Raw genomic sequence first — 13681 nt, forward strand, 5'->3', positions numbered from 1 at the left:
AGTGTTCTCACAGTACGGACTGTCACAATGAAGACAAAAACAACAACAATTCCAGTGTTCTCACAGTATGGACTCTCTCAAAGTGCTTGATAGGAAGCCCAATAGCCATCATCATTGTCACATCCTTAGAAAGCATGAGCTCTTGAGTTGGGAAAATCATGTGCAATACACCGACGCATGTCTTGTATTCAAGATCCTTAATGGCCTGGCTCCCCCTCCACTCAATATTTTTGTTAAACAGAAAACCCAGACATATGGCAGCAGATCCACAAGGTCTGCCATGAGAGGTGACTGTATAGTTCCCCTAAGGAAAAGCACCTTTAGTAAATCTGCATTCTCTGTGAGAGCTTCCCATGTCTGGAATACACTGCCATCAGACACACATAACTGCACCACATATCACACTTTCACAAAATGCTTGAAGACCTGGCTAAAGGTCAATCAGATTTGTGAACATGGTCCCTAACTGTGTGTTGCCGCTTTCCATGTTGTCTGTTGTCTGTAGCTTGTGAGGTGTGGAAACACTTTGTTGCTTTTATTAATTTTGTCTTGCTGCTTTTTGTTCTATGTTGCGCTGTCTGTATGCTACGTCTTGCTTGTCCTATGTTGCTCTGTCTGTATGCTATGTCTTGCTTGTCCTATGTTGCTATGTCTTGCTTGTTCTATGTTGCTATTGTCTATATTGTAATTGTTTTTAATAACCTGCCCAGGGACTGCGGTTGAAAATTAGCCGGCTGGCTAAAACCGGCACTTTTACTGAAACGTTGATTAATGTGCACTGTCCCTGTAAAAATAAAAATAAACTCAAACTCAAACTGTCACAATAAAGACAAAAACAACAACAATTCCAGTGTTTGGGTCAGAAGGTAGGACATCGAGGTGTGGGGTAATACCATTAGGAAATGTTGTGTTTATGGACAATAAAGCTTTTTGAACCTGAACTGGCTAGTTACCATGGTGATGATGGGAGGGCAGGAGTCCTGGGTCCAGAGGGAGGTTGGGTGACACTGGGCCAACCTGGTGCAACGGCCGTCACACCAGCCACATCCCATAAACCTCGGCGCCAGCAAGCAGGAACTACACGTCCACTGCTGCTCACAGCCAGGACCAATCAGAGGCACCTTGGTGATCTGGGGGCACACAGGACAACCAATCAGAATACAGACACAACACACCGCTAAACAGGTTCGATTCCAAGTTTGATTCCAGCATTGATCATACAACTAACTGTAAGTCACTTTGGATAAAGTATTTTCTAAATAAACCACATACTGTGATACATCTGTCATACATGGTGGGTTTTTCTCTCTGATCAATAGGCATACAGGAAAACATTCACTCTGAACTGTTGGCTGGGCATTTGTAGGACATTGACGTCAAGCTCTCAGGACATTGTTTCCAATCATCTGTTGGCTCTGGTCCATGTTGAACACCGTGTCTCGGTGCCAGGGGGCTGTTGTTTCCATCATACCAGTAATGTGAAGAATGCCTGAGTTCTGATTATAATACAGTGTGTGTGTGTGTGTCTTTGAGTGTGTCATTATACACTACGTGTCTTAGTGTTAGTGTGTGTGTCTCCATAGTGTATGTGCATGCATGTGTGTGTGTGTGAGCCTGCTCTCTATTCACCTTATTTCCTGTCACCAACAATAGGGAGCCATCCTGGCTGCGCTGTGGAGAGCCAGTGTGGCCCTGTGGGAACAGGAGTGCCACCTCGGGGGAAACAGAGCGTGAGGGGTCCAGGCGGAAGTCCACGTGGGGCGTGCTGCGTTTGGAACGGGAAACTACCACCTGGGGAAGACAGAGGCCAGGCCAGGTCAGTAAAACACAAAGTTACACCATCTAATGTGAAACACAGCCCTGTCTACCGGAGATGCCACACGTACCTCACGTTGTTAATAATAGGTCAATGTAATGATGTAGAAATGCACTGTGGGGTACTGTACTTTGTTGTGGTTGCTGGTGTTTTCAGTCAACGTGAACTGGGGGATTTGATAGGACTCTTTAGTGCTGAGCAAATCTGCTGCTGTTTCTTCTAATATATGCTGTACAAGATTGAAGGTTGCAATAGAATAGAACGGGGACAGAAAGGGGTAATGTCATGGTATCTTGTGGTGTTGACCAGGGTATCTTGTGATGTTGACCAGCGTATGTATCTTGTTGACCAGGGTATCTTGTTGACCAGGGTATGTCGTTGACCAGGGTATCTTGTGATGTTGACCAGGGTATCTTGTGATGTTGACCAGGGTATCTTGTTGACCAGGGTATCTTGTGGTGTTGACCAGGGTATCTTGTGATGTTGACCAGCGTATGTATCTTGTTGACCAGGGTATCTTGTTGACCAGGGTATCTCGTTGACCAGGGTATCTTGTGATGTTGACCAGGGTATCTTGTGATGTTGACCAGGGTATCTTGTTGACCAGGGTATCTTGTGGTGTTGACCAGGGTATCTTGTGATGTTGACCAGCGTATGTATCTTGTTGACCAGGGTATCTTGTTGACCAGGGTATCTCGTTGACCAGGGTATCTTGTGATGTTGACCAGGGTATCTTGTGATGTTGACCAGGGTAACATGTTGACCAGGGTATCTTGTTGACCAGGGTATCTTGTGGTGTTGACCAGGGTATCTTGTGATGTTGACCAGGGTAACTTGTTGACCAGCGTATCTTGTGATGTTGAACAGGGTATCTTGTTGACCAGGGTATCTTGTGATGTTGAACAGGGTATCTTGTGATGTTGACCAGGGTAACTTGTTGACCAGCGTATCTTGTGATGTTGAACAGGGTATCTTATGGTGTTGACCAGGGTATCTTGTGGTATTGACCAGGGTATCTTGTGGTATTGACCAGGGTATCTTGTGATGTTGACCAGGGTAACTTGTGGTGTTGACCAGGGTAACTTGTGATGTTGACCAGGGTATATTGTGGTGTTGACCAGAATATCTTGTCATTACAGAGAATGAGCTAATAACACAGTAACACTGAATTACATTTGACTTCACGTGTAAAGTAATGCCTCTATTGGACACAGCTGAAAATGAGAGCATTTGGGAGTTTTTTTCCATTGGCATTGTATGGGCCCGTTGGGCCACTCCTGCTACTGTGTGCAGTGTAATAACTAATGCTGCTGTATTGAGGGTGAGATGACAGATTGGCAGATTAGAGCTAACCACCATGGAGGTGGAGGTGGAGGTGGAGGGAGCTACAGGGAGACGGAGGGACAAAAGACATCGCCTGCAGGCAGAGAGAACAGCACAAGAGCACCGTATACCTGGACATGTTGGGAGGTGTTTCAGACGTCTTACTAATCTACAAACACACGCAGGCAGGCAGGCAGGCAGGCAGGCAGGCAGGCAGGCAGGCAGGCAGGCAGGCACACAGGCAGACAGGCAGGCAGGCACACTGGCAGGCAGGCAGGCAGGCAGGCAGGCAGGCAGGCAGGCAGGCAGGCAGGCAGGCACACTGGCAGGCAGGGCAGGCAGGCAGGCAGGCAGGCAGGCAGGCAGGCACACTGGCAGACAGGCAGGCAGGCAGGCACACAGGCAGACAGGCAGGCGCGCAGGCAGGCACACAGGCAGACAGGCAGGCACGCAGGCAGGCACACAGGCAGACAGGCAGGCAGGCACACTGGCAGGCAGGCACACATAGACGCATACACACACACACACACACTCCTACACACAGATACAGTGTAGTGTAGTGTACACCTGGAGTAACATTCATCATGTGTGATTAGGCTGCAATTACAAGCTTGGAGCTCAGAACCAGTTGGGTTGGGGTGAAACATAACAGTAACAGTGGGCTGTAATGGAGTGTGGTTATGTCCTGGTTGACTAAGGAATGCTCTGGTTACATCATCTACTTTATCACCCCCACCTCCCCTCTCCATCTATCCCCCCTTTCTCTTTATTGACGGGCCCTTAGCCAGGTGTGTGACTGCAAAGTGTTGCTTGTTGAATGCAGGTAAGCTTCCTGCAGTGTTTAGGCACTGTTTAAATCAAGTTGAACAAATGTCATATCTTTGTGAGTGACTTGAGCCAGTCAATGAATGGCATGTCTGCGGTTTCAGGGAGCGCTATTTTCCTGACGGGGCAACTCTGTCCTCAGTAGCCTGTAACATTGGGGATAATGTGTATGTGTTGCTTTCCACTGGGGACATCCCCCATACAACAGTCCCAGTCTCTCTCTCTCCAGAGATGATAGTGGTGTGAATTACAGCTTATTGTATTAGCCAGAGGAAGTAAGCCTATAAACACAACCACTGTGTTATTCCCACAGTGATACTGAACCACAGACTTCCTGAGCCAGAATGAGAGACCTCGTGGACAGACCACAGCGCACTCTTTCTTTCTCTCTGTCACCTTCCCTCTATCTTTCTCTCTCTCCCTCGGTGCTAAGAGTATTTTTCTCTGGGAACAAAGGGTAAACAGAAATAAAGGCAGTTGACAGAAGCCTTTCCTATGATTCTAATAAGCTAGAAGCAATCTTTTAACCTCTATTCCTCCCTATTTTTTCCCCTTTGTCTTTCTCTCCATCTTTCCCCTTTATCTCTCCTTCCCTCCCTTCACTTCTCCATGCCTCCTCTTTCTCTCTTCCTCCCTGCCTCTCTCTCTTCCTCCATCTCTCTCTCTCCCTCCATGGGGCCCTCTGCACCCTTCTTTCAGGACAGCTGTTCTCCTGCTCTCTCCTTCCCAGAGCCATGTCCTGAGACAATGAGGATAGAAATTTCACCAACAACAAAAAAAGAGAAGAAAAAAAACATGCCAACAGCTGCGGGCACTCTGCAGAAAGAGAGAGAGAGAGAACGTGTCATCGAAGCTCGGCGCTCACCATTAACCGACCGCTCGGCTCATAACCCTGCTTCCCGCACAGCTGTCGCCGACTTTTTCCCCGTTCTCGTCCTTCTTCCATTACTTTTTTTAACACCGTTTTTCGGACCGTATTTATAAAACACCATCAGGGGGAGTTCTAGAGACCAGAAGGGTTCATTTAAAGGAACATGTAAGACAGAACACTCCAAAAGCTCTTATCAGTGGTGTTCCACTTCTTATTTGTATTTTTTTACCCCCCAATTTTGTGGTATCCAATTGGTAGTCCCCTACGGACTTGGGAAAGGTGAAGGTCGAGAGCCATGCGTCCTCGTAAACACGACCCTGCCAAGCCGCACTAATTATTGATACACTGCACGCTTAACCCGGAAGCCAGCCGCACCAATGTGTTGGAGGAAACACCATCCAACTGACGACCAAAGTCAGCTTGCAGGTGGCCCGGCCCACCACAAGGAGTCACTAGAGCACGATGAGACAAGGAAATCCTGGCCGGCCAAACCATTCCCTAATCCGGACAGCGCTTTGCCAATTGTGCACCGCCTCATGGGTCTCCCGGTCACGGCCGGGTGTGACGCAGCCTGGGATCGAACCTGGGGCTGTAGTGCCTTAGACCGCTGCGCCACTTGGGAGGCCCTTGGTGTTCCACTTCTATCTGACCTGACTGAACCTAGCCTGATCCCAGATCTTTTTGGGCTGTGTTGCCAACTTCTATGGTCATTATCACGGCCAATGCATTGTGCATGTAAACAGGGCTGGATGTTGGTTGATCTGGGACTAGGCTACACTGAAACACTGAGTTCATCCAATCTATAGGATAGAGATGCTGAGAGAGGAGCAGGTCTTCAGGTCTACTGACAGACAGACACAAACACACATGACATGGGAAAGTGAAATCCACATTCGGCTGTACATGTCATTGATAGGCAAAACCAGCCATGTTGTGTTTGCTCAGATGGTAGAACTCGGTGGAATGCAGCAGCAGGGTTTGTGGAAGCATGGAGAGGCAAGGTTGGGGGTCATGTGTTGAGCAAACAGGAAGGAAGCCCCCCCTCCAACTTGCCTCTGTACTGGTCGCCACCTGTGTCACAGCGTGCTGTGTCCCCAAAATGGCTGGTTTTACTGGTCACGTACCAACATCCTGCCCCATTTACATGCACAATGAGAAAGGGAAACAGTGCTGCCTGGCAACCGCACTGACAGGCAGGGGAGATTATGTTGTGCAGGTTTCTGTAGGGCTTCAGTGTACACTCAGGACTAAGGGCCACAGCGTTGGATACGGTTGTTAGGTTGGGTTGTTTCCTTTCTTCTTCTTGGGCGACCAGGTTAAACGCTCGATGCCTTGCTGTTCATGCAGCTTCATCCCAAACTATTTTGAAATAAATGAATATCACCCAGTAATAGTCTACCCCTTCTCCAGGCCCCCAGTGTCTCCAGGGCCCAGATAAAATACACAACCCTTCATAAGGGCGTTTTAAGGGGTCATTCATACCTATAAATGCATTATAAAGCTTATTTTCTTAAAGTGTTACAGTATCACCCATGGTGTCCCCAACCTGTATGAGGCGTCCATCTGTGGTGCCCAGGCTGGCCACGGTCTGTTCCTGTGCGGTTGCCACGGCAATGGAGGTCAGCAGGACTTTGCTGAATTGACCGCTGAAGTAGTCCAGTCTGGTCATTGGGGTGGTCACTTCCAGACGGTATCCCTCCCCGTGCTTCCCACAGCCAAACGAGTCGTCTGAGGAACTCTGGGTGGAGAGGAAGACAGGTTACATACAGCAGAAGATACACCACATGGATCACATTAATGTTGCATGAAAGACGTCATATACATCCACAATGTTTTTAACATCTCAGCTTTCTCAATCACATTCAGAGTGTCTCAACTGATAAAAGAGCCATTATCCTATGAGCTACAGTACATGCCCTCCTGCCCCTGCCAGAAGAGAGAGGAAGAGAGAGGAAGAGAGAGGAAGAGGGATAGAGAGAGGGGCAGAGCTGGGCTTGCTATGCCCCCTCATCTGCTCTTTCATCAGGCCCTGCTCGTAACTGAGAGCTCAGTTGTGGCCCACTGTGGCTGGCACCGTGCGTGTGTTTAGGAGATCATCACACATGGCAGGATTTCATGGGAAACACAACGGAATGCGTGCTGGTGCGACATTATACACTTGCACTGTTCTCTCTCTCCTTTTCTCTTTCTCTCCCTCTCTTTGTCTCCCTCTCTCTATCTCACCCAACAGACATACAACAGACTTCTTCATACAGACCTATTTTTCACTCTCCAGAAACTTTATGTGGGTTTGTTCAACTGCACACTGTTTGGCACAGGCAGCTCTATGCATGTTGTCACTTGACCACTCTCTCTAAAAATCCCACTTTGAACATCAACTACCTCTAGAAGTTACCTAAGTCATTATCATGAAACCATTATTCTGACCCTCTGAAGAATCAGGTCACCAGCCATTGAAGCTGACAACGTTCCCCAGGCCCCGGCTGGTCAAGCTCTCAAGGCCCCTACCATTGCACACCCCGGCCCCCCCAGTCGGCCATCCATAATTAACAAAACCCGAGGCTGGCACGTGGGGGGCCGTGACTAAACAAGCAGGGCCAGCTACAGAGATTAAGGTGCTGGGTATAGACTGAGTAAAGAGGGAGAGGGTTACTGATTAAGCCTCGGTCTCTAACTCGGCCAGGCCTGACAGCACCTACTGTTTCACAGTACGCTCCAAAGGGCCCAGGCACAACACTCAGTAAAAAACATACAGGTCCAGAGGATAAGGTCTTTCAAATTCTCTTAAAACCCATCAGATCACTGGTCTACAGTTTGTTGCTCCAACCCAACCACACTGACTGATGGCAGCTGTGCACTTTATTTATTTTAACTAGGCAAGTCAGTTCAGTACAAATTCTTATTTTCAATGACGGCCTAGGAACAGTGGGTTAACTGACAGTTCTGGGGCAGAACGACAGATTGTCAGCTCCGGGATTTGAACTTGCAACCTTCCGGTTATTAGTCCAACAGCTCTAACCACTAGGCTACCCTGCAAACCCATCAGGGATAGAAAACTAATTAACTAACCAGAACCACCAAAAGAGACACTCTCTCTACATCAAGTACTGCATGTGAGGACTATGTCGCTAACATTTCTTGGGCAAATCTCAAAGGAGAGCTTAGAAGCTGAGGAGAACAATTGGAAAGTAATAAATCAAGAAAGCAGCTTTTCTTCAGCAGCCATTACAAAGTAGAGTAGACCATTACAGGCAAGCTCAGCTCCAAGGTGAAAAGAGAGTCCTGGCTGTTAGTCAAATAAACTGTAGTAGTATAAACTGTAATAGTAGTATGAACTGTAGAAGTAGTATAAACTGTAGTTGTATAAACTGTAGTCGTAGTATAAACTATAGTAGTATAAACTGTAGCAGTAGTATAAACTGTAGTAGTAGTAGTATAAACTGTAGTAGTAGTAGTATAAACTGTAGTAGTAGCAGTAGTATAAACTGTAGTAGTAGTATAAACTGTAGTAGTAGTAGTAGTAGTATAAACTGTAGTAGTAGTATAAACTGTAGTAGTAGTAGTATAAACTGTAGTAGTAGTATAAACTGTAGTAGTAGTAGTAGTAGTATAAACTGTAGTAGTAGTATAAACTGTAGTAGTAGTATAAACTGTAATAGTAGTATGAACTGTAGTAGTAGTATAAACTGTAGTAGTAGTAGTAGTAGTATAAACTGTAGTAGTGTCACGCCCTGGCCGTAGATTGCTTTGTGTGTTTCTATTTTTAGTTTGCTCAGGGTGTGATGTGGGTGGGTATTCTATGTTTTGTTCTATGTTTACAGAACTACCCACCACCAAAGGACCAAGCAGCATGGAAAGGAGGACTGGACATGGGAGGACATTCTAGACGGCAAGGGATCCTACACATGGGAGGAGATCCTGGCTGGAAGGGATCGCCTCCCATGGGAACAGGTGGAGGCAGCCAGGAGAGCAGAGGCAGCAGGAAAAGAGAACCGGCGACCGACACGAGGGAACACGGCTGGCAAGGAAGCACGGGAGGCAGCCCCAATTTTTTTGGGGGACACACGGGGAGTGTGGCAGAGTCAGGTTGGAGACCTGAGCCAACTCCCTGTGCTTACCGTGGCGGGCGTCGTATTGGTCAGGCACCGTGTTATGCGGTGGAGCGCACGGTGTCTCCAGTACACGTTCTTAGCCCGGTGCGCTACATCCCAGCTCCCCGCATCTGCCGGGCTAAGGTGAGGATCCAGCCAGGGCGGATGGTGCCAGCCCTGCTCTCCAGACAGCCACTGCGTCTCCTCGGGCCAGGATATCCTGCGTCGGCTCTGCGCACTGTGTCTCCTGTGTGTCTGCACAGCCCAGTGCATCCTGTGCCTGCGCCCCGCACGTGCCGGGGTAAAATATCCAGAGCTGCCGGAGCCGCCCGCCAGTCAGGAGCTGCCAGAGCCGCCCGTCAGTCAGGAGCTGCCAGAGTCGCTCTTCAAGCCGGCATTGCCAGAGTCTCCCGCCTGTCCGGCGCTGCCGGAGTCTCCCGTCTATTCGGGCCCACTGCAAGGGTCCCCAGTCCGAGGTCGGAGAGGGTCGCCGCTCCAAAGGCGCCACTTAAGTGGGCCAAGACTATGGTGGAGTGGGGTCCACGTCCCGCGCCAGAGCCTCCACCGCGGACAGATGCCCACCCAGACTCTCCCCTGTGGGTTTAGGTTTTGCGGCCGGAGTCCGCACCTTTGGGGGTACTGTCACGCCCTGACCGTAGATTGCTTTGTGTGTTTCTATTTTTAGTTTGGTCAGGGTGTGATGTGGGTGGGTATTCTATGTTTTGGTCTATGTTTGTATTTCTATGTGTTTGGCCTGGTATGGTTCCCAATCAGAGGCAGCTGTCAATCGTTGTCTCTGATTGAGAACCATACTTAGGCAGCCTGGTTTCGCCCTTGAGTTGTGGGTAGTTGTTTTCTGTTGTGTGTCGGCACCAGCCAGAACTGTTTCGGTCGTTCTCGTTGTTGTTTTTTTATTTCTGTGTTCATTAAATAAATATGGACACATACCACGCTGCACCTTGGACCTTTCCTTCCAACAGCCGTTACAAGTAGTAGTATAAACTATAGTAGTATAAACTGTAGCAGTAGTATAAACTGTAATAGTAGTATAAACTCTAGAAGTAGTATAAACTGTAGTAGTAGTATAAACTGTAGTAGTAGTAGTAGTATAAACTGTAGTAGTATAAACTGTAGTAGTAGTATAAACTGTAGTAGTAGTAGTATAAACTGTAGTAGTACACTGTATCTATCAGAAGCCAAACCAGGTTGGATAGGCTATAACTAGATCCAAGGCTATAGCAAGTGTAGACTAGATAGAGACACAACTGCAAAGAGAAATCTATGGATAAAAACCAACAAGCCTCAACCAACTTGCCTCAACCAACAAGCCTCAAAATATCTGGATGAACATAGTGCCAAAAGCCACAGCTGTACTGCATAGAGCCAGCGGTGCTGAGCTGTCAGGCTGGAGTTGATTCATTCTATAAGAACCTCATCATTCAGAAGAGGAGAAATAATATATGATGTGATCCAGGCCACATAGATCAGGACTGATGTCTGAATAGGGATAGAGAGGTCTGAATACTTAGAGTGAAAAAAGGTCAGGTGTGTGATATAGAGTGTGTGTGTGTGTGTGTGTGTGTGTGCACATACTTCTGCACAGAAATCCCGGGGCAGCAACATTGATCCATCATAACTCCCGCTGTCCGCACGTCTAGATACTGGCCTTACGCAAGGAGACCACATGAGAGTACAAGGGAACCGTTCCAAAGTCTGGGCCCTCTCTCTCTCTTACTAGTCCCCGAGATTGAGACATCATCGAGCCAGGACACCATGGAGATTACCACAGAACCGCTCCAAAAACAGGTCCAGGGACAATTATTTTGATAGCAAACAAACAGGGTCCTATGGAGTGTTTGTAAAAGCTACTCTGACCAATAGGAGGGATAGAAGAAGAAAGAGCCAGGGTTCTGGAACATTCCATGGAACTCTGTGAAGGTGACGCTGAGGCTCTAGATAACTAAATACTGGTGAGGTTGGACAGCGGAAGGGTGTTCTGGCGAGGCTGTGTTTGAAGCCCCTTTGCTATTATCCTAGAGACCTAGAACCTATTATCCTAGAGACCTACAACCTATTATCCTAGAGACCTAGAACATATTATCCTAGAGACCTACAACCTATTATCCAAAAGACCTAGAACCTATTATCCTAGAGACCTAGGACCTATTATCCTAGAGACCTAGAACCTATTATCCTAGAGACCTAGAACCTATTATCATAGTGTCCTAGAACCTATTATTCTAGAGACATAGAACCTATTATCCAAGAGACCTAGAACCTATTATCCACGATACCTAGGGTTTTGCTTTGGCACGGAGCCAGCCAATCGCCTTGAAGACTATACTCACCTTGTTGTCATGGCAAACGATTTCCTCAGTGAGGTAATACCTATGTTTTGGTTTCCTGCTGTCTTTCTCTTTCTGTCTTTCTTTCTCTATCTGATTCCAAGTCGTAGGTTACATTTCAAGACAAACTTTCAAACTGCCTTCTGCTCTCCGACATCCACTCCCAAGTTTAATGAAGGTGTTTTTGTTCAGTAAAACAGGAGCAGGGGGATATATGAGGGATACGTGAGACACCTTTTGCCCCACACTTAACCACCACCCATTGTATGCAACACAACGGCCAGGCGATAGGGTTACTACGGTTACACCAGCTCTGTGAAGTATTGAGCTGCTCTGCAGAGCCTGACCAACCCTGGGAGTGTGTGTGTGAGTGTGAGTGTGAGTGTGTGTGTGTGTGTGTGTGTGTGTGTGTGTGTGTGTGTGTGTGTGTGTGTGTGTGTGTGTGTGTGTGAGTGTGAGTGTGAGTGTGTGTGTGTGTGTGTGTGTGTGGGTGTGCCTGTCTGTGAGTGAGTGTATGAGGCCTGCCAGAGTCAAGAGGGGTGTGTAAGAGGATCTGATAGAGAGGCCTAATGTCTTTTAGTGTGTGTGTGCGTGTGTGAATGTGAGTGTGTGGGTGTGTGTTTGTATGTGTGTGTGTGAATGTGAGTGTGTGTAAGTGTATGTGAGTGTGTGTGTGTGAATGTGAGTGTGTGTGAATGTGAGTGCGTGTGTGTGTGTGTGTGCGCGTGCGCGTGTGTGTGTGTGTGAGAGAGAGAGTGTGTGTGTGTGAGAGAGTGTGTGTGTATGAGGCCTGCCAGAGTCAAGAGGGGTGTGTAAGAGGATCTGATAGAGAGGCCTAATGTCCTATTAAACTCTCACTCTGACCCTCAGGGCCAGGCCCCACTTACAGTATTTACAGCAGACACTGGACAGAGGCTCCTCACAAACCCACTGAACTAGAGGCTCCTCACAAACCCACTGAACTAGAGGCTCCTCACAAACCCACTGAACTAGAGGCTCCTCACAAACCCACTGAACTAGAGGCTCCTCACAAACCCACTGAACTAGAGGCTCCTCACAAACCCACTGGACAGAGGCTCCTCACAAACCCACTGGACAGAGTCTCCTCACAAACCCACTGGACAGAGGCTCCTCACAAACCCACTGGACAGTCTCCTCACAAACCCACTGGACAGAGTCTCCTCACAAACCCACTGGACAGAGTCTCCTCACAAACCTACTGGACAGAGTCTCCTCACAAACCCACTGGACAGAGTCTCCTCACAAACCCACTGGACAGTCTCCTCACAAACCCACTGGACAGAGTCTCCTCACAAACCCACTGGACAGAGTCTCCTCACAAACCCACTGGACAGAGGCTCCTCACAAACCCCCTGGACAAAGGCTCCTCATAAGTAATGACATCATGTTTAAGGTCGCTACTGTTCAGATCAGCATGAGATTAGCTTTTTTTATCCCATTTATTGAATATCGCTTATCGGTTGAATTATAGGCCTATACTGATATAGTGGAAAAAGGTCAATATCGACTGATAATATCGGTGAACCGATGTATCGGCCAGGATCTTGTTACTACTAACAGTAGACACACAGCTACACACTCACTCAATAACTAAAATACACTGGGGGTTACTGATTAGAGCAGGCAGACATCTATTTATATTAGTCATGACATGTATATGCATGTATGCACGAATGTACACATGAGCGCGTGCAAACACACACACACACACACACACACACACACACACACACACACACACACACACACACACACACACACACACACACACAGGCTTTGTCATTACTGATCTCTAGAGTGGGGGAGCAAAGCTCTCAACCCAGTCAGCTGCCCCTTCACCCTAATAACACACCTCTGCCCCGTGACAGCCTGCTCCACTGTTGTTGATGTGTGTGCGTGTTTGTTTGTTTGTGTGTGTGTGTGTGTGTGTGTGTGTGTGATTGTTTATCAGGGAGCACTGTGGTTAGGTTGTAATGGGGTGTGTGAATATGTATGTCTTGTATAGTCTGCAGGGTGTTAATGGCTTGCGTGTGAGTAATTACTTATATATACTGTACGTGTGTCTGTGTGTATGCATTGTTTGTTAAGTGTACGTGGGGGAGTCCCACAGGGACACCTGGGTTAAGGGGAGGCATGTTATTTTGCAACCTGACTGGTGATTGTACTGACTGGGTGCTTGTGTGTGTGTATGAGTGTGTGTGTGTATGAGTGTGTGTTTTAATTTTTTTAATTTGACCTTTATTTAACTAGGCAAGTCAGTTAACATTTACATTTACATTTAAGTCATTTAGCAGACGCTCTTATCCAGAGCGACTTACAAATTGGTGCATTCACCTTATGACATCCAGTGGAACAGTAGTGCATCTAAATCTTTTAAGGGGGGGGGGGA

At 47.6% G+C, this 13681-nt stretch overlaps 1 protein-coding gene across 1 annotated transcript in view; it reads right to left on the reverse strand.

The window, feature by feature from the left end:
• Positions 1 to 13681, reverse strand: part of LOC135568804 (hepatocyte growth factor receptor-like) — a 47975-nt gene that overhangs the window by 12086 nt on the left and 22208 nt on the right. Inside the window, exons 3-5 of the mRNA XM_065015573.1 lie at positions 6382 to 6573; positions 1630 to 1791; positions 954 to 1130 (exon numbers count right to left, since the gene is read on the reverse strand). Of these exons, the coding sequence (XP_064871645.1) occupies positions 954 to 1130; positions 1630 to 1791; positions 6382 to 6573 (531 nt within the window). The remainder of the gene's footprint in view (positions 1 to 953; positions 1131 to 1629; positions 1792 to 6381; positions 6574 to 13681) is intronic.

Source organism: Oncorhynchus nerka, unplaced genomic scaffold (assembly GCF_034236695.1).
Source record: "Oncorhynchus nerka isolate Pitt River unplaced genomic scaffold, Oner_Uvic_2.0 unplaced_scaffold_32___fragment_2___debris, whole genome shotgun sequence".
Classification (NCBI taxonomy): domain Eukaryota; kingdom Metazoa; phylum Chordata; class Actinopteri; order Salmoniformes; family Salmonidae; genus Oncorhynchus; species Oncorhynchus nerka.